The sequence below is a fragment of the Chelonoidis abingdonii genome, chromosome 4 (assembly GCF_003597395.2).
Source record: "Chelonoidis abingdonii isolate Lonesome George chromosome 4, CheloAbing_2.0, whole genome shotgun sequence".
NCBI lineage: Eukaryota > Metazoa > Chordata > Testudines > Testudinidae > Chelonoidis > Chelonoidis abingdonii.
In genome coordinates this window covers 89,467,624-89,491,828 of record NC_133772.1, presented here as the reverse complement: position 1 = coordinate 89,491,828, position 24,205 = coordinate 89,467,624, and the positions used below count along the sequence as shown (strand labels likewise).

At 41.7% G+C, this 24,205-nt stretch overlaps 2 protein-coding genes across 2 annotated transcripts; both read right to left on the bottom strand.

Annotated features, from left to right (window-relative positions):
* Positions 1-1,350: 1,350 nt before the first annotated feature.
* On the bottom strand, positions 1,351-14,026 carry LOC142046813 (spectrin beta chain, non-erythrocytic 5-like). Its single transcript, XM_075065853.1, has 8 exons — positions 13,919-14,026; positions 11,941-12,019; positions 11,098-11,214; positions 7,680-7,847; positions 6,869-6,988; positions 3,260-3,417; positions 2,894-2,974; positions 1,351-1,645 (listed from the first exon to the last, which is right to left on the bottom strand). Exons 3-8 carry the CDS (start codon positions 11,206-11,208, stop codon positions 1,351-1,353), a joined length of 933 nt encoding a protein of 310 aa, XP_074921954.1. The 5' UTR covers positions 11,209-11,214; positions 11,941-12,019; positions 13,919-14,026.
* Positions 14,027-17,286: 3,260 nt separating this feature from the next.
* Positions 17,287-23,421, bottom strand: LOC142046812 (taste receptor type 2 member 40-like). Its single transcript, XM_075065852.1, has 4 exons — positions 22,091-23,421; positions 21,771-21,778; positions 21,081-21,112; positions 17,287-17,960 (listed from the first exon to the last, which is right to left on the bottom strand). Exons 1-4 carry the CDS (start codon positions 22,496-22,498, stop codon positions 17,353-17,355), a joined length of 1,056 nt encoding a protein of 351 aa, XP_074921953.1. The 5' UTR covers positions 22,499-23,421; the 3' UTR covers positions 17,287-17,352.
* Positions 23,422-24,205: the final 784 nt, after the last annotated feature.

Genomic DNA, 24,205 nt, shown 5'->3' with positions numbered 1-24,205 from the left:
TTGACAGGGACTTTAGAAATGTCTAGATAGGTACAGTGGGTACACTTAAAAAGTTTTCTCACTTCTGAGACAGATTCCCATTTCCAATGATAATCCATTTTACGTATAGGAAACAACTCTCAAGGCAGAAGAAACTCTGCAAATGTGACCTCTACTCTGTAGACTATAATTGCAGGACTGGGTAATGTTAGGGATATAGTGGTATGAGAAAAGAAATAAGCCAGTCTAATGAAGAACCTGAAATATGTTTCCAAGCCAGTGTCTTAGGTGCTGTCCAGCCTAATCTTTTTGCCCAGACTCCTCACTCATGCCCAATCAATGCTTAATCAAGCTACAAGTGCTCCTCTCCTCCATCACCTCTGTTCAGAGTACAGTGCTGCTGTTGATATTGAGCTCGGGATATCTGGGATAAAGACAGGATCTCCTTGTCTTTATCCCAGATTAACTAACAGTGCAAACTGTCCATTGCGAAAGCTTTTTACTTTGCCACAACAAGGGAAATCCTGCTTTGGATTTGTGTCCCTACTACTGTGCAAACATTTCCCTGTCATAGCACAACAATCTTTTAAAAATCAGATGTTCATCAGCTCTCACACACATACATATGAAGGTGAATACTTTTGGGGTTCACTTCATATTTTTGGCAAAAATGGAAGGGAATTTTTACAGACAGAAAAGCAGCTATTTCCAAAGAAAGCTGTCATCATTGCAACAACCACAACATTTTGGCCAGAATCAGTGAAAAATACCAGTGGGTTTTCCATGAGAAATTTTAGTTTAATTATTTTTTAATAAAGAACTGAAACCAATTTGTTTTGTTTTGTTTTGTTGAAAATAAAACCTTATTTGTATAAGTCTGTTTGTTTGTTTGTTTGATGGGTTTTTTCCCTCCTTTTTCCTCACTTTTTTACTTTTGTCCCCTCATCACTGGAAAAGAGGGGAAAAGGGAGAGAAAGGGGGAAAAAACAAACTAAACTGAAAACCAATTTTTTTTCAGGTTTTAGTTTTTCATGGTTAAACTGAAAATTTTCTACTGAAACATAATTTCACAGACTCCTTACTAAGCACTTTAGTTATCAAATACAAAATATGACAGAATAAAGAAGCTAATTTCCATATAGATAAATCCCTTTAGAACGGCCAGGTTCTAGCACCAGAGTGGGTCTAAACCATTGCCAGATCAGAACTGTTTACCCACTCGCTCACACCAGCTATACCATTTACAAGTGACTGACTGTGCAAGGCCCCGCAAAATCAAGTCTCTGATGTGGTCACACAAATGGTTTGAATTAACATGACTGTGCAGTTAATCTGAATAAAAACTTTTTTCCAAACTGGTTTCACTTTACGCTACTGGGGAGGGGGCTCAGTAGAGATAGAGGTAGGAGGCAATTGTAAAAGTTGCAATGCACTGACTTTAGCAAGCCTCTTCTGGACAGTCTGGCCCTGCTTCAGCCTGGAAAAGTAATGGTAATAGAGCGACACATAGGTCATGATGGATCTCTCATCTGGATGAGGCATTGCCACATCCTCAGCATCCAGCAGCTTAGTGATTCCCAGGTGCTTCTGTGCCACGCTGAAGGCATTGTTCAGGTTCTTGATGGGCTGCTCACGCCTCAGTGAGCTGTAGTGGATGAGATCAGGCCTGGATGAGGAGATAAACATACGAAGGACACAAGAGAGAAGGGTTAGATTTAGAAACAACAAAATAGAAATGAGTTACTATCAAGAAGGGTTACACCTCTCACACATAGCTATACAACATGCTGTATGTACACATATATACTGCTATGTAGTATCTGGTGCATATCACTGCTCTCTTTGTTACTGGCAGTACAGTAGCAGCTGTTAACATAGATTTTCCTTTGGCTTTAGAGGTCACATGCTGTGCTTTTGGTGCATCAGGATTGTTTTTTATCCCAGCTGTCACCATGAAGATCCACGTGGCCATGGTGCATGTAACAATGACCACTGTAAAGTCCTGTACAGTCATGGCTTGGTTTAAATACACAGAGATTTGTATACAAAGGATGCAACAGAGCAAATTTCTGACACTGAACAAGGAACTTTAGTAGAATGAGGAACACGGTACAATAATCCCTTAAAGCATTGAGTAGCTCTCTGCTTTCCTGTAGGGCTTTGGCATAGACCCCTCACTAGCCCTCCCTTGCCTGACAGAAGAAGGAAAATTCCCAATCCAGAACTCAGCTCACACAAAACTCCCCATTCCTCCTGCCTCTTGTTGTCTCTGGCTGGTGAAACAAAGACTCACTAGGTAGGAAATTCTGAAATGGGAATGTTGTCCCTGGCTAGGGAGTTATGGGGTTTTAAGTCTTCCTGCCAATAGATGGAGCAGCACTGGTATCTTGTGGGAGAAGAACTGTCCAAGGTGGCAGACCCATCTCTCCCTTCTTTCTTCTGTCCCCTGCTGCTTCCCCCTCCCTTCAAGAGGGGCAGAGAGGGAAAAAGAGGGAGAGCCTGCTGCCTTCAGCTCTCAGGTACAGCTCTCATTGAACTGAAAGGGTTAAGTGCTAGTGAAGACCATAGAAAATCCCATTTTCAATAACATGTCAGAAAGTGCAATTGAAACCAGCGAGGAAGGTGAAGATCAAAGAAAGCAAATTTAATGCATATTTCTCTAGTATTTTTCTTCATGCAAATTTTTTGAACAGGAGGAGCCAAGTTTTGAGACACAGCTACTCTTTCCTATCAATGGCCAGCCAGGATCAGTGAGAAGCACAATTATTCTGCATGGCACAGCTAGCAAAATCACACTCCTGAAGACACTCGGAGGAGACTTTGCTCCTGCGGGGGACACAAACTGGCTGAGATGATGATGTGCTTCTAAGCCTTAGGAATGACTAGCCACTCACAACAGTGGAACAAAACATACTCTTGATGTGTCATGAGTCCTTTTATATCACTGTCTGATAGTGACCGACTTAATGCTTTTCTAGCAGATTCTACTTGTTTTCTGAGCAAAATAAAGAAACAAGTTTAAATGCAGAGTATATGCTAACAAAGTCATTTTTGTTTCCAGGAAGAGAAAGAGTCAAACTCCATGAACCTGATTCTTCCATTCTTATTCAGGCAAAACACTCATTTAAAGAAATGGTAGTTCTGAGTGAGTAAGGGCACAGGGGAAGACAAAACCATTGTCTTGTTCATCAAAGAGAATTCAGACCCTGGAAGTGGCCATGCTAGAGCTAGACACAATGGCGTCAGCTCTTCTTGAAGCCTTCCCTCATCACCTATTTACCTGTGAACGTGAATGAGGGCGTTGAAAGCCAGGCCATCAGACCAGCTTTTAGAGAAGTCCTTCACACTCACATTGGAGTAACTAGCAGTCTTATGCTGACACCAGATCAGCAGGGCTTCATTGGCAGACAGTACATCAGCACGGACTCCAAATTCCTCCTGGGAAGAAAGCAAGATAGGAAAATTCAGGATGGGCCATAAATTCCCCCTCATAACAACAGTCCTGTCTCCTGCAACTGAGCTTCTTTTATAAAATTGATTTTGTCCCCCTCTAAAATCTATGAAAATTCATATCAGTCTTAAAATTGGTAGGCTAGGTAGAATGTTTTTACAAGTTGGAGGTGAACAAGGGGTCCCTAAATTAGGCACCCTAAAAATAGGTGTTCAGAGTTCAGAAAGTCTTCTTTGTCCACTTTGTAACAAGCTAATGGAAAACAAGAGAGACATAAAGCTTAGTTTATTTGTCTCTTTAGCCATGATCTGGTGCCCTGCATCAAAAAGTAGGTCTTTAAAGTTTAATGTTAAAGGTTACTGGCTTTTGATTTGGTAATATCGCTAAGGAATCTCAGCTCTGGTGAGTTTATCTTATGCATCAAGTGACTCCTGGAGATTTTAAAAGTTTCCAGCAACCAGGGAGAAAATGTTTCTCCCCAAATGTGCTTCATAAGGCTTGTAGAGGCGAGTGAGGTGTGTGTGGGATCCAATAAGTTTCAAGCTTTAGGGGCCATGGAGATGTGGGATGAGCAAGTCTCTAGATGGGAGAACAGAAGAGCAGAGGCTATGAGAACTTGAAGGAGAAAGGTCTCCAGGTAGGGTTCTGAGGGCTGTCAGGAGCAGAGTGGTAAAGGTGGGAAGAAGGGACGAGTTCAGAAACAGCTCCTGTGTATTAACACTTCCCTGACTCCTCCACCCTATGGACCTCCAGTATTTCCTTAGAGAGGAGTTCCATTGCTAGAAAACAATGAAGGAAAGTTGGGGAGGGAAGGTCCAAAAGAAATCAGTGTTTTGTCCCAGCTTAGTCATTTGCCACCCACAAGCTATTCCTAAGCATCCCCTAAATCAACAGGCTTCTGGTGAGGGAACAGGGGCTCTGGGGGCATGATGATATGGTCAGACTGCCAGGAGAGGAGGGGGCAGCTTTATGAAGGTGCAAGTTAAGGTTGCAGAGCATTTGTATGAAAAGAGCAACAGTTAATTTGTTGACAAATCCTCACATTAAATAAAGGAGATGCATTCTATGGATTTTTTAGTAAATTCTGCTTCCCCTGAAGCAAGACGACTGCCATCCTCTGGTATGTTCTCCTGTCTCCTCTCTGTCATTGAAGGTACTTTAAGAATCTTTCGGGTAATAAATGTGTAAGAGAGAGTATGCTGCTTGAAACAAGTGAAGCTGTATCTTTAGCTGACTTGACAGTGCAACTTATCCAAGAAGGATGCAGTCCTGCATTCTAGTCCCAATATCTACTTTACCCTGGAAATTAGTACAGTCTCTCCAAGTATAAGAGGGTCTCAGGTTTTGTGTGTGAGCAGAAGAGAATATGGAATGCTAAGAAAGCTCTCAATCTCCCTAGAATTACGGCTGAAGGGGGTTTCCCCATAAACTCACTCTGAGTTGCAATTTTTCTTCACTTTTCCCTTGATATTACAATGAATAAGTTGATATGTATATGCACCATTGACCTCTATTGGGTGAATTCAGAACTGCTGAATAGTTCAAAAGTAGTGAGGGTCGAAGTTTGTAAAATATAATGTTTTAAATTAAAAATGGCATCTTGATTAATGCCAAAAATTTCATGAAAATATTTTTAACCATTTGAAATGTTCCACACTTTAAATTAAACAATTTGAAACAAAAATGCTGCTCTGAATCAGTTCAAAACAAAAAAAAATTCAATCTGAATCAAAGGAAAACATTTTCAGTTTTCATTTGGTTTCCCTAGGGGAAAAAGGAAGGAAAGAAGGGAGAGAAAAGGGAAAAAAGAAAAAAGAATTTTTTGTTTTGATTCTATTCAATTCAAATTGAAATGATTTTTCCTTTTTAAAATTCTGCAAAATGAAAATTCTGCAAAAAAAAAATTAAAATTAAACAAATTTTCTGTTTTACTCTAATTTTTCTATGGTAAATAATTCCTTTTTTTTTTTTTAAACCCAGCCTTAGTCATGAGTTTCATGTTCCTATTAGTGAATGGAAATCCTACTTTAGCTTAAATATGAATCTGAGTCTCCCTGTTCATTCCCTTATTTTATCATCCCTGGGGAGAACAAGACCACCTGCAGTGCTGTCAACCTGCTCATAACACTTGCAGCTCTGCATTAAGATAATAATTATAAACAGATCTCAGTCTTCAGAGCTTCAGCCACCTGCAGTGCTCAGGAAGGAATTTTTTTCTTCATTGTACAACTATATTCTGAATTGTTTTCACTTTCTAGAATAGACTTCCAAGGGAGGTTGTGGAATTACCATCCTTGGAGGTTTTTCAGAACTGTTTGGACAAACATCTGTCAGCAGGTTTACTTGGTCCCACCTCAGCACAGGGTCTTGAGGTCCTTTCCAGTCCTACCTTTTATGATTCTTTGATTCCTCTTCTGAAGAGATTGGCTTCGACTGGAAAAAAGACACTGGATAGTGTGGACCCATGCTCTAAGATGGTACAGAGAATCCTCTTCTGGTGTGCCTTGCTCACATGCTCAGGGTACAATTGACCACTAGAGTTGGGATCAGGAAGGAATTTTCTCCCAGGTCAGATTGACAAGGATTTTGGCTTTTTTCCCCCTGTGTTCCTCTGTAGAATGGGATGTGGTTCATCTGCTGGGATCTTCTAAGAATCCTACCTAATTGCTTCCCTGCCATTGCTGGGGCCTCAGGCATTGCTGGCACCTTGGGTGAAAATTAATGGCCTGTGTTATACAGGAGGTCAGACTAGATGAGCTAATGGTCCCTTACGGAGTTAAAATCTACAAAACTGAGTAGTAGGGGGCCTGTGTTTTTGAATTTAAAGGCAATGGGCAGATGATGCATGTCCTGATGTGCACTTAGCCAGTGATGTCAACAATGAAGCTCCTTTATCTGCTGTCAACCAGTAAACAGAGGGCAGTGGTAAACACACACACTAGCTGAACACTGTAGCCATGTGGATATCATTCCTTGTACTGGCTGAGATAGTGTCACTGCTCCTCCAGCTGCCTCAGTCAAGCCCTGTGCTTTTAGCAGTGATGCACAATGAGTTTGAATCTAACATCACATGAATGCAGTTGGCAAATGGCCAGTATGTCAATGGACTTGGATACATTAAACTTTTCTGCACATCAGAAAAGAAATAGCAAAACTGGAAATAAGTACATTTTTTCACAGTGACGGTAATTAGTCATTGGACCAGCTAAACAAGGGATGTGGTACATTCTTCATTGCTTGCAGTTTTTAAATCGAGATTGGATTTTTTTTTAAAAGAACATCCTAGTTCAGCCACATGTTATTGGTCTAGATACAAGAATCACTGGGTGAAATTTTATGATTTCTGTGGTCCAAGTGGTCAGAACAGATTATTTTAATAGTCCCTTTATGAAATTTATGAAACACTTATAGACAGTCAGAAGAAAGACCTCGTTTTACCTTATCAAGAGTGATGGAAGAAATCTGGAACCGGAGGATAATGATCCAGATTAATCCCAGGATTAGGGTCCGGTCGCCATCTACAATATTCTCAGGGCCAATCACCTTTACTTGCACCTGCTAATAGACAAGCAATTCCCTTCAGCATGAAACAATCTGTGTCCACCGCACTGGAGGGAGCACTAGTGTAATAAACGATGTGTGGAGAAATATATGTTCCCTCATGGCTGTTATTCAAACATCAAGCAAAACTGTACAATATAGGAATAGGGTCGTATCTCTTTCAATAGTTTGTAAGCCCTTTACTGGCTCTGTCTTCTGTGTTTCAGAAACAACCCAGAATCCTGCCAGAGCAGCTAGGCCTTTCATGTTGCATATAGTTAGTCAACACAGTTATTTGGATTCCACTGTGCCTGTGTGCTACATTACCTTTGTTTTGTAATGAACAAAAGGCACAAAAATGATTTGAGGGTTGTCCCTTTAACTAGAAACAAGACAGAACATTGATATCAGAAAGTTCCATGGTAGATGGAAGATGGAGAAATTAAGAGCAAACTAATGAAGGTGCAGGGACAGCAGCAGAACCACTCTCTTCTCTCTTTTGAGGAGGAAACTCCTAGTACAGTTTGTGCATCTGAGGTAAAGAGGGGAAAAGGGATGAAGTAAAAAATCTCCCATCTTCATGGAACACCTCATTATGTACTATAGGGAAAAAAACAAACAAACAAGCAATAAAGCAAAACCCATTGTCAATTTAATTTTGAAGTTAGCTTGTAAACTCTTCCGACTAGTGTCATCTTCCAGTTCTCACCTTGGATTTGAGGAACTTGATGGCTCTGCTATTGTTCTCCAGAAAATGTACCCTCATCTTGCCGCAGTTTGGTCTAGGCAGTGATTCTCCAGAGAGCACCTCCAGGAGTTGCAGGAAGTAAATGCCATCCTTCAGCTCCGTGTAGATGTCTTGTATCACAATGTTCACCTGCAAAGACAAAACACACCACATAGAAACTTAGTTTCTGTGACTCTTGCACTTGGCTGACACATTTTGATTTTTTTAACACGGAGCGAAGAACATCTAGGTGCTGACATCACAAGATCTGCTCTGTGAGATCTAGTTTCACCTCTGTCTGTGTGGAGACCTGCTGCAAGGTTAGCAGGAATTACACACTGAATGAGAGCAGGCTGGTAGGGCTGTAGAGTAAGGTTTAGTCATTTCTGTGCTGTTCAACAACTTCAGTACTTTGTGCTTCTGCTACTGGATTATCATCTCTTCTGTTCAGCCAAGAGCATGATGGGCAGCTCTCCTTTATTCAGCCAATAGCCAGCTCCACTTCCAGAGTTTCTTCCACATAGTGTCAAGCAAGACTTGCAGCCTCTTCCTGGGTTTCACCTGAAGACCACTTGATTTGCTTTACCCATTCAGTCATAAGCTGCTATGCATCAGAAATGGATTACTGGAAGTATGTCTGTTTGGGAGCTTCTCTGGATGGAGGTGAAATATTACCTTCCAATTCATATAATTAAGTTTAGGCCCAACGCTGTCTTACTATCTCCTCAGCCCTTCCACTCCCTCCATCTCTGCGTGTTTTCCGAATTCCTGCTTATATAACCCCCCACCTTCAGCTGTTGTGTGGGCATAAAAAATACATGGAGCCAAGAGGTGCTTTTCCTACAGGGGATTATTTTTGTGTTGACTTTAAAGAGGCACATTCACACTCAGGCTAAAAAGCTCATTTTTTTTCAGAATTTTTATTGCCATAGTTGCAAATAATCAAATCTATGACTTAATGCCTTACAGTTCACTTTGTATCTAACCTTGCAAGTGAAGTCACAATGTCAAAGTGGTGACATCATAACCATTTTTGTGGCAACAGACTAATATTCTGAGCACAGGATTGTCACTTTGCTGTGGGATCAAGAATGGGCTCGGTCATGACGGGAAATGGTTTATCAAAATACCAGCTAAAAGGGAGCAGTCAAAAGAACTTGGCTAATACCAGCCTCCTGTAGATAGCTCTTGAGTTATAAAAACTCAGCAGCTTTTACACTCTTATCTCTTGGCTGAATTCCAATTCAAATTTATAATGGAACACTAGTTCCAACCTTAACTAAAGCCTCACAGTCAGAATCTCTCACATTGTTACTTGGTCAGTCATGTGTGCATTAAGATACACCTACAACAAACATATTACCCTGCTGCCAAGGAGGTGACCTAATGATTCAGCAATATGGCATGATATGTGCGTGTCGTAACCTAATTATAGTATACCTGAGGAATATCTTTTGGCCTCCATGTCATTAACCCTTAAAGTGGGCCATTATTAGACCGTACCACACCTCTCATTGTAATTTACTACAATTCTGAACTACTAATTTCTCCAGACAAACAAGACCATACTTTTAAGATGAAGAAACAGCTTTTTGAACAGCAGTAGAGTTACGGGTGAGGAAAATATGACCAAATAATAAGTTTAAAGATCAAACCCTGCCCTATCATCTGTGGGTTCCACAGGCCCTCTTGCAGCAGAATCAGCAAGAATGGAAAGTCCAGGAGCAGGTCCGAGCAATTTTAAGGTGGCATGTTACGTAGGACAAATAGTTGACAACATTCTCTTGACTGCTTACCTCCAGGCCCTCAGATAGCATCTTATTTCATTCTCCTAGTTATTTCTTTTTCCATCTTCTGTCTCTACCTGTTTAAATGTTATAGCTCTAAAGTACTGACAGTGGTGTCTGACTGTTTAAAAAAGGTAAAAATCTCTCAGCTGGGTTTTGTGCCAGTTTTATTTATGAAGACAAAATCTTTTTAAAATTATAGTTTGCAATGAACCTTTCTGTATAGATCTGTGCTTTGCACCATCATGCAGTAATAATACATTTTTATATATATAGTTCCATTGTTTCATACAAACTGGAATAAAGCTACCAAACCCATGCTTTCAAATAAATTGACAGTGGGATCACATTACAACCTGAGAAGGAGAGCGAATAGAAGTGGGCTCAGTTTTCAGAGCAGTGTTTTTTGTCCTACCACTTCCTACCCCTACCAGGGTCAGCAGAGAATCCAGGCATATTACAGTGTCTGAAATGTAACTCCTTTATCTCATGGGGCCAGAAACTGAAAGTACATTCCCAAGAAGACGTGGATAAACTCCCTATGCAACTTCATACTTTATATGGCTTGAAAGTTCTCTCGCTCTCTCCACTTTTATGATGTGCAAGCAGCTCAATCTTAAGGACTGAAGCTTAAGACTGAAGTCAGCTCTTGAACTCTGAGGTATCTTTGACTTCACTGAAATAATACATATGACTAGATAGTATCTCTGATATCTCCTTGATTTCCACACTTGTTTGGGTAGCAGAACCAGGTTGCATTTCATAGTTCTCACATGCTAAGTAATATTTAAATCAACCCTCTTGCTCTGCCCTAAAGCCACCAAAGCTTAACAATGTCTGTCTTTCATGGGTCATCACTGCCCATCTCGCAGACAATAGTGCTCACATTAGTCTAACTCACAGTGGAACCTAAACTGCTCCAATGGTAGCAAGACCAGACCATAGTTTGGAACAACCCCAACCCCACTATGGGTTACAATATGCACAGTTAAATGGGAGGCAGCAAGCACTGGCAGTTACAGCTAAGGTCCCAGTCTGGTCAACTGGAACAATTTCCCTCAAAGATTTGGAAGCCTTGCAGAGAGCCACAATTTAGTGAATGTCACAGATGTATCATTAACTGCTCAAATGATCAACTCCTATCTTTCTTTCATTTTAAATGTGTTCATATTAAGACTGCATAATCACAGTCACTGAGGCTGCACAAGCCATTGTAGCCCAGATCAATGGGATTAGATTGTACAGATTCAACAAACAAAGGTTTTTTTCATAGGGGATGCAATTCCTCCCTGGGGAAAACTAGGCAACTCAAGACCTCACACAGAAAAGATAATTGAAATAGGAAAATTCACACGAAGGTCAAGAGATTAAACGAAAACAACTCATGCCACAAGACAGAACTCTGATTTCAGAGGAGACCAGGAACCTGGACCTTAAAGAAAATCAGAAGGATTGTTTTGTAGGTATGGTGAAAAATATATGATTGCGTCACCTGCCTTGGCAGGAGTCTCTGTTGCTTATATTAAACCTCCAGTGACAGTAAATGGGGAAAAGCTGCGCAGAAGATGAAATTGAGAATAAAAAATAAATCCAAAGGAGGAGGAACTACCTACATTGTTCCTGCGGAAGACATTGTTTATCCAGTTGGTGAAGGTTTTCTTCTGTGTGGACATACGCTGCTCTTGCAGCTTCTTGATGTGACCGTGTACATATTCACTATCCATGGTAGCCTAAGAAGACAAACATCAGCTTGAGTCACTCCCTCTTCCTCCTACTTTGTTCTCAGCTCTCCCTTCACTCTTAAGCTCCCCTTTCTTGAACACAGCCCCTCCTTCACTACACAAACTACACAAGCACATACACAATCCAGAGAATTTATACCAAGGTCCCCAATCATCTATCACATCATCCTTTTTCATTCTCTCTCTAAGTCACTTGATCCCATCTAGGGTATCATGGTCTGCAAGTCAGCAGCACCTTCCTAGAGTGTCCTGAAAATAGATGACTGAGAACTGAGCCTCAGTCTCTCCAGGCAGTAGTGGGATCTGCCAACCCAGCCTTGGATGCGTTGCTTGAGAACCTGTTCCAGTGTTATGGTTCAGTTCTCAGTCACCTGCTTTCAGGACATCCTGGGTTATTGCTGCTGCCTTTCAGACCAGGATATATTTGATGGGGCAGATGCCGGTTTGGAGAGGGAAGGCAAAATATGTGGGTCCCTCCTTTTGATGAGTCCTTTATTGTCAATACATCCATCATTTCCAGTGGAGTCCCCCGGCCAAAGGGACTATTTTGTAACAGAACTATGTCACCTATATGAGGACAAGAGATGTTTTACAAAAAACAAATAATATAAAAGCTGCAAGTTTGAGAACCTTTAGTGACCAGAAATTCACTTGCTTAGACTTCCAATAGTATTATCTTTAGAATTAGTATATGAAGAAATTAAGATTAATTACCTGGAAGAACAGCCTAGCTGAATCTTGGCGTCATGCAGTCAGAAGAGGAAATTACAAACAGATAGCTGGCATTGGAACACTGAAAAGAGAGAAGGGACTGCAGCGTACCAGACTGGCAAACCACAGGGGAAATGGATACAAGTGTTGTGCTTTAGAACTTTTATGTTTCCCTCTGTCTGGGCCTGGCTCTGAGCTGCAGTTACCTACAAAGGATGGATCACTGGCAGCATTGTAAACCCACAAGTCAGCTGGCAAGTGTTGGAAAATGGCACCTGGGAGAGTTAGAACAATGCTGAAGTGCAAGCAGCAGTAGCTCATGGAAAGTTGCCTACATGTTATTCTTCCTTGGATCTAACAAATGAGAATAAGACTAGAAGCAGTTTTAGGACACATGCTATCCCTGGGATAGGGGAGGAAGTGGTTAAAAGCACAGATTTGTTCCTGCCACCCAGGAGCAGGATGCTCTTACTCTATCACCATCTGTTGTCTGCTTTGCCACTGCTCTGCTTTTCCACAACACTGACTACAGTGAAATCTGAACTATCAAAATAAAAAAAATGGAGAATAAATCCATGACATTTTCATGAAAGTTACACAGAGCTGCTTGGAATTTTGCAAATTTTAAAATTAAAAAGAAATTCAGAACTTTTCCCCTTCTTTTGACCAGCTCTGGCACCTAACATCTTGTCTGTCTGGACGATGAATAACCAAAGAAGTGTCTTTCAGCGAATGCTCCTGTCCTAGGGGCTGATGTTAACTGAACGTTCCCAGAGAGGCTAACATTTCTCACCCTCCTCTCCTGGACAGTCTTTAATCCCAACACCTGATGACTATCATCAAGCCTACCATTGTCTCAGCTGTCCCAGACATAACTTTGCTGACTTAGAATGCAGGGTGGGTAGGGTGACCATATTTCCCAAAAGGAAAATGGGACAGTGTGTGGGGCTGGCCCGAGCAGCTCACCCAAACCCCCCTTTCTGCCTGGGGCTGGCCTGAGCCCTGCCTCTCCTCCCACACAGAACTGGTGTTGCTGCTCACCCAAGCACTGCCTGTTCCTCACACAAGCCCTGCCTCACCCCTGTGTGTTCCTCCACACCCAACTGCTCAGGTTGGCAACAGGAAACAGGACAAATGTCCACATTTGCCAAAAATGTCGGGACAGTGGGGACAAGGCTTAAAAAAAGGGACTGTGCTGGCCAATACAGGATGTATGGTCACTGTAAGGGTGGGAGAATGGAGAAAAAGATGCACACAGGAATTTGTAAAGAACAGTAGCCCCATTTCAAGGCCCAGAAAGGGTTGAGAATCCCTCTCCTATTGCAAGATCAAGTTCAGTAAAATTTCAGGTGTCTCCTGAACACATCTTTATTCCTGGCCTTCCCCTGTAACTTATTCTATATGGTTAATATCTTCTGTATGAAATAGTTCCACCTAAATTTCCTATTATATGTTTCATATGGTATATTTCTATCCACCTCCTTCAACTTTTGAAACCTCTACCAGTTAAAAGTGATGTCCCTGAATTATATTAAAGCTCTTTCATCATTTTCAAACCTTTTTTGTGATCACCTTTGAAGGCTCTTCTTTTCTAAGGGCCAGATTGTGATATTCTCACGCCTATCACATAGTGCCTTAAAGAGAGTTTACATTGGATGAAAAAGATGTTTTTGCTAATATTGCTGCCACGCTCTCCAGCCCACTGACTTGTGAACAAGTGTTCACACTTGTTAAGGCAGACAGAACCATGAAAGGAGTTGGTTTTCTAGTGAAGTTGCGCACATTGATCAGGTTTGTACTGTAACACACTCTTTTTCTCTCACACAAGTCAACCTTCTCATTAAGAAATATTCTAGGCTGAGATCTATCTGCATTAGCATAGAAGAATAGGGCCACTAACAATAGAACTTGACTTCAGTCACGTCTTCATTTATTCCACACAGAGAAAAAAAACCAAGGAACATTAACAATCAGGACTTACCCAGGTTTGTAAAGATTCCCCTTTCAAGTTCAGAAGTCCGTCATTCTGGAGATCGACTTTCAACTCCAACTGTGCTATTCCCGCATTCTGTTCCTCCTGGGCACTCAGAGTGACCTTTGGATGCCATAATAAAGGGAAGGTATTTTATAATCCACATGCAAAACCTTCTTCTGACTGTGGAGGAAACAACCCATTTGTGCGGAGGGGGTAGGGGGCAAAGGTTATCACAAATTGCATTGGTGTGATTGTTATGCTTACAGAAAGGTAAGAGGCAGCTCCAACACTGACATACTATAGTAAGATGTGCGTTGGGATGCGGTGCCAACAACACAGATGTTCTGATAAAGAAATCACTGCCTTCCATACTTTGGTAGCTCTGATGAACATGGGCTCTCCAGAAACCTGTTATCTCTGAGATCTCAGCTGGAATTTGAAATTGAAAGTTCAGTAATGAGTGCAGAGGTTCTAATTGTTAATGAGTCATTTACATGGGCAGAATCAAATGTGAAGGCAGAGTCATGCATGCTGGAATTAGCAAGGCACTGCTGTGATGAAGTTCACATTACTGCATATCTACCTGTCAGCAGCAAGACTCTGCTGTGGGGAAGCCTACACTGCTGGAAGACCAGCTGCTGGTGGCAAAGCTCTGCTGTAAAGAAGCTCTCATTGCTAGACTTCCAGTTGACAGAGCCAGGTGATCTAATGTCAGTGAGTTTACAGCCCTGGAGTGCCTTGCAAGTGACAGGGCTGCAGTGTCACAAAGCACACTGGTCCTGGATATTAACTGGGCTGGAGTCGGGCTCACACAGCTGGAAAGTGAGAAAGCATTTGAAGTTAGTACTTACAGGCCAGGACTGGGCTGCTAAAGGACAGGAATGGAATACTGATCCTTCCCTGCTAGGTTTGAGATGTCTTCTCATGCTGAGGAAATCACTAGACATGTCCTTTCTATTAGCATAAGAACATCAGAATGGCCATATTGGGTGATCGAGCCTGGTATCCTATCTCTGACTATGGTTTTGCCAGATGCTTCAGAGGGTATGAACAGAACAGGTAACTCACATGATCCATGCCCAGTCATCCAGTCCCAGCTTCAGGCAATTGGAAGTCTAGGGACACCCAGCTTGTGGGATTGCATCTCTGACCAGCTTGGTTAATAGACACTGATGGACCTATCCTCCACAAACTTATCTAATTCTTGTTTGAACCCCGCTATACTTTTGGCCTTCACAACATCCCATGGCAATGAGTTCCAACCATTTACTTTGTGTTGTGTGAAGTACTTCCTTTTGTTTGTTTTAAACCAGCTGCCTATTCGTTTCATTGGGTGACCTTTAGTTCTTGTGTTACGTGAAGGGGTAAATAATACTTCCTTATTCATTTTCTCCACACCATTCATAATTTTATGGGCCTCTATCATATCACCCCTTCATTGTCTCTTTTCCAAGATGAACAGGCCCAGTCTTTTAAAGCTCTCTTTATATGGAAGCTGTTCCAAATCACCAATCATTTTTGTTGGCCTTCTCTGCACCTTTTCCAATTCTAATATAACTTTACTGAGATAAGGCAACCAGAACTGAATTCAGTATTCAAGTGTGGGTGTAGCATGGATTTACAGAGTGGCATTACAAAATTTTCTGTTTTATTAGCCTATCCCTTTCCTAATAGTTCCTAACATTGTTACCTTTTTTGACCACCGCTGCACACTGAATGGATGTTTTCAGAGTACTATCTATAGTGATTCCAACATCACTTCCTTGAGTATGAACAGCTAATTTAGACCCCATCACTTTGTATGTATAGTTTGGGATCAGTTTTTCCAATGTGCATTACAGAGGTGCTGGAACACTTTGTATAGTGGGGGTGCTGAGAGCTATTGAGTCAAACTGTAAACCCTGGATAGGATGGAAACCACTTCAAGCCAGGGGATGTGGTAGCGCCCCTCCCCGCATCCTCTCACTTCTAGTTCCAGCACCTACGGTGCATTATTTTGCACTTATCAACAATGAATTTAATCTACCCTTTTGCTGCCCAATTTAGTAAGATCCCTTTGTAAATCTTCAGACTTAACTATCTTGCATAATAGCAAGTTGAAAACAGACAAAGAGTGAACTGGACCTTTATGGCTATGCCTTTCTCTATGGGGATTTGATTTGACACTTTAGTTTAATTCAATGGATTTTTGTAGTTCTGTGCCACAGGTTCAGGAAACCTCTAAAGTATGACACACATGAACTTCTTAGAAAGGCAGGGATTTTCCATGACATGTACAATCACTTCCATAAAACATGTGAGTTAATCATTAGCTAATGATTAAATATGTGGAACAAAAGTTTCTTCTTTTATAGCTGAGTGGTAACACTATAGGCAGTAGGGACCCTGGTATGAATTCTCTATAGATCTTGAATGTCTCAGTCTATGCTTTTTTAAATCCTTGGATATGACAGTAAGCAACAATGTTTATAACAATACATACAGTAGTAATAATGCCATTTTAAACACATTTATACGTCAGCACAGTAAGAGGAACTGTACAAACACACACTCATTAGTCAGCCCCTGAACAACATCTGAAGCGAGGGAGGCCTCGGGTGATTCACAGAGGAGCACATTTGAACTAATGAAGTGAATCTTCCAGTAAGTGTGGGATATGGCACTTATTGTTAAAGGAAATGACACTTTGTTCATTTCATGTGCAGGTCACCCTTTAAAAAAAAAAATCTCCTCTCTGAGCGACTGTTGGCCCCATGCTTCTCCCATTGCAGAGAAATCATGGTTTTTCACTGACCTCAATAAGTTACGGGGAATCAGTCCCTATGGGCCAAATTCTACTGTGCTACTCCACTGTAAGTCTGGAGTATTCCCAGGGAAGGCAGATGCTCATCTAATATCGAGGATTCCTGGTGGCAGCAAATGGTGTTGCATTTTACAGTACAGCAGCCACGCAACTAAAGTCACAGCATAGCTGATAATTGGGGCATTCATTATTGCCCTGGGGCTCTATCAGCTCCTCATGACCACCTCCTCCAGACACAACCAACTTTAATAGCATATACCTGAGAATATTACCCACTATTATTGCAGTTATTATTTATTATTACTAAAACTGAAAGAGAGGGAAAGCAGTCTCGTTTTTTCCAATGTATTTACTAAAGTTGAGTGGCCATCAGGATTTCCATGCTATAGGAGATTCTGATATTTGCTTTCTTCCTGAACTGAGACAGAAAAATAAATTAAAATTTTCCATTAAACAGAATTCCAAAATTATTAATTCAGAAATTGCCAATTATTTTTTGACATCTTCAGTCAAAATACCAAACATTTGCATTTCCACATCAAAGCATTTTTGTTTGTTGAAAATATGTAGTTTCAAGTTAGTTTGATATTAAACTGCATCTGCCTATGGTGCCACAGGGCCTCATAGGAGTTATAGTTTAGTTCCCCTTTTCTCCATTCTCACGCATGGCCCAGACTCCCCTAGCCGGATGAAATCTTCTGTAATGAACCTCCATGGACTGTAAAATGCTCACATTCTGGATCTGTGTAGCAGGGCATGGGCCCTGCTGCTGCCTCAGTTTATCCTCCAGCTCACCACAAACACACCTCCCTGCAGTTTCCACACCACTGTCAAGATCATGCTTTGTGTACAGGCATAGATGACAATCCAATTGTACAGGTACTGAACTGGGGGCTTCCAAAGAGGAAATATTTGACAGCAAAAGAAACAAAGCAATAACATTGAAAGCATAAAGGATGAAGGAGAAAAGAGCTTTAATGACAACGATCCAGGCCTCTGCACTGGCATTGCGGTAACTGGATGAAACCTCTTGCATCAGCCTGTTGTATCTCCATAGAGATGGGATTAAGAGGACTGCAGAAATAACAAACATGAAGAAGGATGGGGTGAATCCAATGCCAAAACCACTAATCCAGTTCTCTCTATCAATTCTCCATATAACTAATTCAGAGAGATTTTCTAGGGGAAAAAAAAAGATTTGAGTTGTTATAGGATTGTCTGAAATTACTGCTGGTGAATGGGAGACTGCTGACCACAGGCAGAGACGTGGAGCCCAGCAACGCTCAGGGCACCAGCCCAGAGAGTCTCAGTTTCAGCCAGAGAAGAATAGGGTGATTGAAGCTGGCAGTTTTTATGCAGTAGGAGACAGAGAACAGATGGGAAACCAGGCACTAGAATAATTTAAAAACAGATAAGGGAATGTAAAAGGTTTTGTTGTTTTTTTTTTGCTTGATCCTGGCTAATATTAATGACCCAGTCCATGAAATTCATGACCACAATAAATCCATCTCCAGTTGTTCTCACAGAGGCTTCATGCTCTTGCAAGCTACTTCTACAATTGGCACTTAGAAAAAAAGAAAACCCTGCAATAGCGAACACAAATGTGCTTCTTTGGCGATTTGAATAACACTACTAAATTAATCACAGAAATTGACAAAACTGTATTCTTTGCAACTGTCTCTCTGTTCCAAATAAACTTTTTACAAAGTCTCTTCTACCAAATGGCACTTGGTATAATGGAATTGTGGCAAGGTCCCAGTTGGTCCACCAAGCCACTGGGGAGCGGTGGGTAGCCACTGCCTTGCCGAAAGGCCTTGGTCATAGCTCTCCATTGATGGAGAATTAGCCGAGACAGGTGTGCCATCGCAGCTAGCATGACACAGGAGCACTGGTCAGAGTTCATGATGCACCCCTCAGGCAGGGGAGCGCTGGCAAGGGTTTTTAGCTTATCGGAGAAAAACTTAGTTCTCGCTTTTTGTTTGGGTGCAGCAAAATCAAATACTTTATTATTTCTCCAGCAATTGCAATAGAGGGAGGGAGTGCCCTAGGACACAGGGTTGCCCAGTCCCGGACAGGTCTCTCAACAGGTAAACAATTACAGCAAGCACTTATACCTTTGTTACAGACAATAACAAGCAACAACTGCATTTTGTTTATACATAGGCCATCCTGCTATCTTATTTTTCTCATTTCTGGAAGGCGTCAGTCTACTTATTTGGTTATTAGTGCAAGGTCATGACAACTTCTCACACTGTTCTTTTCCACTCGCCTCACACTATCCTCACTTCTGCAAGTCTCATGTCATTAGGGTTACAGCTGGCCTAACTCTTGCTAACAAAGTGACATGCATTAAGATCCCCTACAAATCCTTGTCAATTCTTTCCCTTCTTCCACAAGCTGTTTATGAGGGTTCTGCCACCCCGCCTCAAGGTGGTAGAGGTAGGGGAATGTAGGGCCACCCAACTCCATTGCGCTCCAGCCCAGGGCCCTGACACTGGCGGGAGGAGAGGGTTCCACCACTAGGTCAGTGGAGATCCGTCTGCAACACACGGACCAAACACTAACTCACCCCACTGTCCAGTTCTGCTCCTGGGCTACTTCCTACCTGGTCTCTCAAGTGGATCCCTCTGGTTCCTCCAACTTGCCGGGCTATTCAGCCACCAGTGGCCCCGGCAGCTCCAGCTCACCCTCAGCATCAGGCTCACTTGAGCTTGGGTCACTGCCCAACTCCTCCAGTTCCTCGGGGTACTTTGCTGCTGGCAGTCCTGGTAGTCCAAGTCCTTCCTCTGCGGCAGTTTTCCCTGGTCCAGGGCGTCGCCTGGTTTGGCAGCAGGTCCTACAGGGAACAGCCAGCAGTCTGTGTCTGTCTCCCTCCCTGGTGCTGCCCTGACTGGGCGACGGACCCCACCTTCTGTACTTCCTGTTCCCCCCGCTCCTTCTGGGGGTAGAGTAAACTTGGCTTGGCTCCACCCACTCAGGCTGAGAGTGCAGGGGCTGGGCAGGGACGTGATGAGCAGCACGGCGTGGGGCCAGGGCAGGCAGCTAGGAAGCGCATCACTGCCGCCCCGAGCCACTTTAGGTAAGCGGTGCCGAGCCAGAGCCCGACCCCCTCCTGCACCCCATCCCCCAACCCCCTGCCCTGAGGCCCCTGCCTGCACCCCACACCCCTTCTGCACCCAAACTCGCTGCCTGCCCCTTGCACCCCAACCCCTGCCCTGAGCCCCCTGCAGCACCCTGCATCCCAACTCCCTTGTCTTTGGCATTCTTAAAATTGACTGGTCATCAGTAAGGTCTGTCTGGTTTGATGGTGCATCTACTATGTCTGGATGTACTTCAGGAGTTCCAATGAAATGTAAAGAAAGAAACAGTGAAATACTCTTATGTACACTGCTATGCGCATTGTTTGACCCTTGACCTAGTAGATGCATGCACTTCAAGTAAACAAAACAGAGCTGTCTGATTTTTTTGGTGTTATTCAGACTTTTTATGCCTTCATGGAGGGGAGTCCTGTGCAACATACAGTAATGGAGAAGATTTCACAAGAAGTAGTGACTTCAAAGTGTTCAACTGGGATCCTATCAAATACAAGATGGGCATGCAGAGCAGAAGCAATGGCTGCTGTAAAACAAAACTACTCCATCATTTTACAAGCTTTACAAGAGATTATCGAAACAACTCAACTTGCTGACGCTAAAATAAAAGCCAGGGGCCTTATCCATGAACTAAACTCATTCAAGTTCATCTTTGCCCTTCACATGATGCAACCTATTCTCCAGATGGTGGTAAAAGTGAGTAAGGCTCTTCAAGCTCCAGACCTCAATTTATTTACTGCAATGACAGGGGTGAAAAGCTTGTGTAATTCTTTGGCTGCAATGAGAAGTGGCCCAGAATATTTTCAATCTATTTTCAATGACAGTGTGAAAACGTGTGTAGAGAATGATATATCAAATCCCCCAGTTAAGAAGAGAAAAACGTCCACTCATATTGATGACACCTTTGAGTCCCAGCATCACTTTGATACAAAAGAGTAGGAGAAAATAACTTCATATTACCCTTTCCTAGACTCAATGATTACTGGCATTGACCAGCGATTTGAACAGGAGATTTGTAAAACTGTGACAGCAATGGGAAAACTACTGAGCTTAGACATTGGCAGGGATGATATGAGAATCATTGCCAACAAATTTAAAGTGCCCTTGGATGAGCTGGAAGTGGAAGTCGGATTGCTTCGGGGTTACGATGGATCTGTTCCTAAAGGCAGCACTATGAACGCCACCAGAGAGTGGCTTGATTGGCTAAAGGAATCGGATCAGTCTTCCATGTTCCAGGCCTTTTACAAACCTATTCAATGCTTTGCAGTCTTACCTGTTACAAGCTGTTCATGTGAAGGAGCCTTTCTGCAACGCACATGTAAAAAACAAACTAAGAAGTACAATGTCCCAACAGAACCTCGACTCACTCATGATTTTGTACATTGAACAATAATTGGCTTCATCAGTTAATTACAATGATGTGATTGAGGAATTTAAGTCCGTAACACCTGGTGAGCGACATCTCAATCTCTAGGACAGGAAGATGAAGAAACCTTAATCTGTTTTGGTCAATTTGGGTTAGCTCATTGTCTGGTTAAAGATAAAGATCATGAAAATTGATTATCTTTGTATATGCCTGGTTATCACTGCAGCAAAATTTTGCTATTTTGTGTCTCATTTTTTAAGTAAAGTTTAGTTGTTAATTTAAAAAAAAATTAAGTTTTAATTTCTTTAGTTTGTTTGATGAATAAAAATAATGTCCTTTATGACTGAGTATTCAATAAATGTTCGCCTTTAAAATAAATAAATAAAATTCCCTGGGTGCACACCCTAATGAAATGTGCTGCACACACCTATGTATATCAGAATGTACAAAAGGACAGGTACATACCACTATTGCACAAAGCCATCTCCAAGGGCTCATGACATAGGTTAGGGGTTGTTATAGAAGTGGATGGGTAGGGTTCTGTGGCCTGCTTTGTGCAGGAGGTCATACTAGATGATCATATTGGTCCCTTCTGACCTATGAGTCTATATATGAAAAGAGAATAAAAGCTATACAATTCAACACATGAAGAAAAACAAGAGCAGAGTTTTAAATGACACCTACATGGGCCTATTTGCTCTCCTGAAACTGGATGAACACCCTTGCATCTGCCTATATGTCTCCATAAAGATGTGACTAACTGGACTGCAGAAATGATAAACATGATGGTGGGCAGGGCAAATCCAATGCTGAAGCTAAAAAATAAGTTAAACTCATTCGTCTTTCATGGAACTATTTCAGTGCAATTTCCAGAAAGATTGCAAACTGAATTGCTGTAGGATGTGACTACCTCATGCAAATGGGATACAGGCAATCAGACAGAGAAGCACTGAGCCCAGAGGCAACCACAGCACCAGCCCAAGGAGTCTAGGTTTCAGCTGGGGGAGAAAGGTGGGCTGGCTCAAGCTGAGAATTTTCACACTGTAGAAAACAGTCAGGTGACAAACTAGGCACTGGTATAATTTAGTAAGACAAAGGACAGCAACAGTGTCTTTCCCTTGGTTCTGACTGTAAAGGAAAGAATAGCACAAAATGCAGACAGCATGCACGAGTAGTGTCCATTGAAAGAAAGATCTGGATAAGCCCAAAGTGATCAGGATAGCATCACATGTGGTGAGTTTTTTGCTTTTAATCCACTCAATGAAATTAATAACCACAATAAATCCATTTCCAGTAGTCCCCATGGAACATGCAGTTCCTACCATGATCGAAGACCTGAAGAATGTTTGCTATTAAACTATCAGGGTCTTCTCCATCCTTGCAGATTTCTTGAAGCTCTTATCCAGAATATCAAATTATCTTATGGCACAAGTATATCAATCAATATGTGGCTCAGAAATGCACAATTCTACCTTCCTACTGCAGAAGAAGCAACACTGCTAGAAAAGTATTTGTGCTTTTTCCATGCATTGATCACCCAGGGACGTGTGTGCTCATATTTCTAGGGAGGCAAATCAAAAAGGGATTCTACTACCACTCTCTCCATTTTACAGAAATATATTTGCATTTGTCCATTCAACGTTCTTGGACTACACACCTGGAAGGAATTTGTTTTAAGAATTTACTGTTTTAGACATTCTCAACTTTTATCAACATGTTCCAACTATAACATTTAATTGCATAACAGAGTAGATTCCCCTGAGTGTCATACTCACCTGGTTCTGTTATTATGCTCTGCTGCTTTCTTCTCTTTGGACATTCCCCTTGACTCCCATCTGTAACATTTTCTTCCTCTTTCTTTTCTTGCCTAATTGGAATTTTTTTCTTGGAAGAAAAATACAAATATACTCAATTTGTTTTGTCAGTCTGATTTTCTAGCTTTTTTTTCTTTCTTTTTTTTAAATTAAAAAACACCCACCATAGGAAATAATCATTCACACAGCTCTGCTGGCCAGAGATTTTGGCTACAAATTTCTATACATAAACCTAGTAATACTTTTTTGATTTGGTGTGGAGGATATGCAAAATCAAAGTAACGAGATGTGCGCAAAACCACCGCAAATTCTTCATGTTTCATTATTGTAAGGTTATGCTCCAGATTTGTCATGAAGTACCATCCTATACAGACAATAACTGCACTGACCTCTAATGTGCTTGAGACAACACTGTTAACTCTTATTGATATGCTCAAAACTCTTTTGAGCAGTAACCTACACTGGGCAGAAAGGGTACCTCTTTTCTGTAGCACTCTGATGTGGCAGACTGGAATTTCTGGGGCAGCTTCAGGTAAATAAAAAAAAAACTATTTTCACCAAATAATAATAAAATCAAGGGAAAATTTATTGTGTCAATTATAGTGTAATGAAATTTCTGTTTTTAACTGACAATGGTTTCATACATTCCTGAAGTTAAGAAACGAGTTGGAGGTTTTGGCAGATGGTTTGGGGAAATGGATGTTTAGGCACCTGGGGAGGTGTGGAAAATGTTTTGGGACTGTGGAATAACCATATTAGCTGGATATTTTCTGCTAAATTGCCATTTAAACTAATGTTAGGTTTCAGGATTAACCCCCATGGAAATTACTGAAGAGCATTTCAAAGCAAGTTGTTTCAGCCTGTTTGTATACACAGAAAGACATCACTACATTGGCTTATGCTCAGTTCACATCTGGAAGGTTATTTTCAACCACAAGAGCTAGAAAAGGATTTTTTTTTAAATGAAAACAGGTCCTGGAGCACAGTTCTGGGGTAGGCACTGGATTCTGCAGCAAATTCTAGGGCCACAGAATAAGCAGAGCTTCATACTGGTTATTTCACAGCACCTGTAAGGCAAGCATCATGACCTATTTACAGAGAAGTAAACTGAGGCACAGAGATTAAGTGGCTTGCCCATGGTAACATGGCTAGGTAACGGTAGCACTGGGACTCCTGAATAATAGACTAGAGTACTCTGTAGCATAGAAGGAAGTAGTA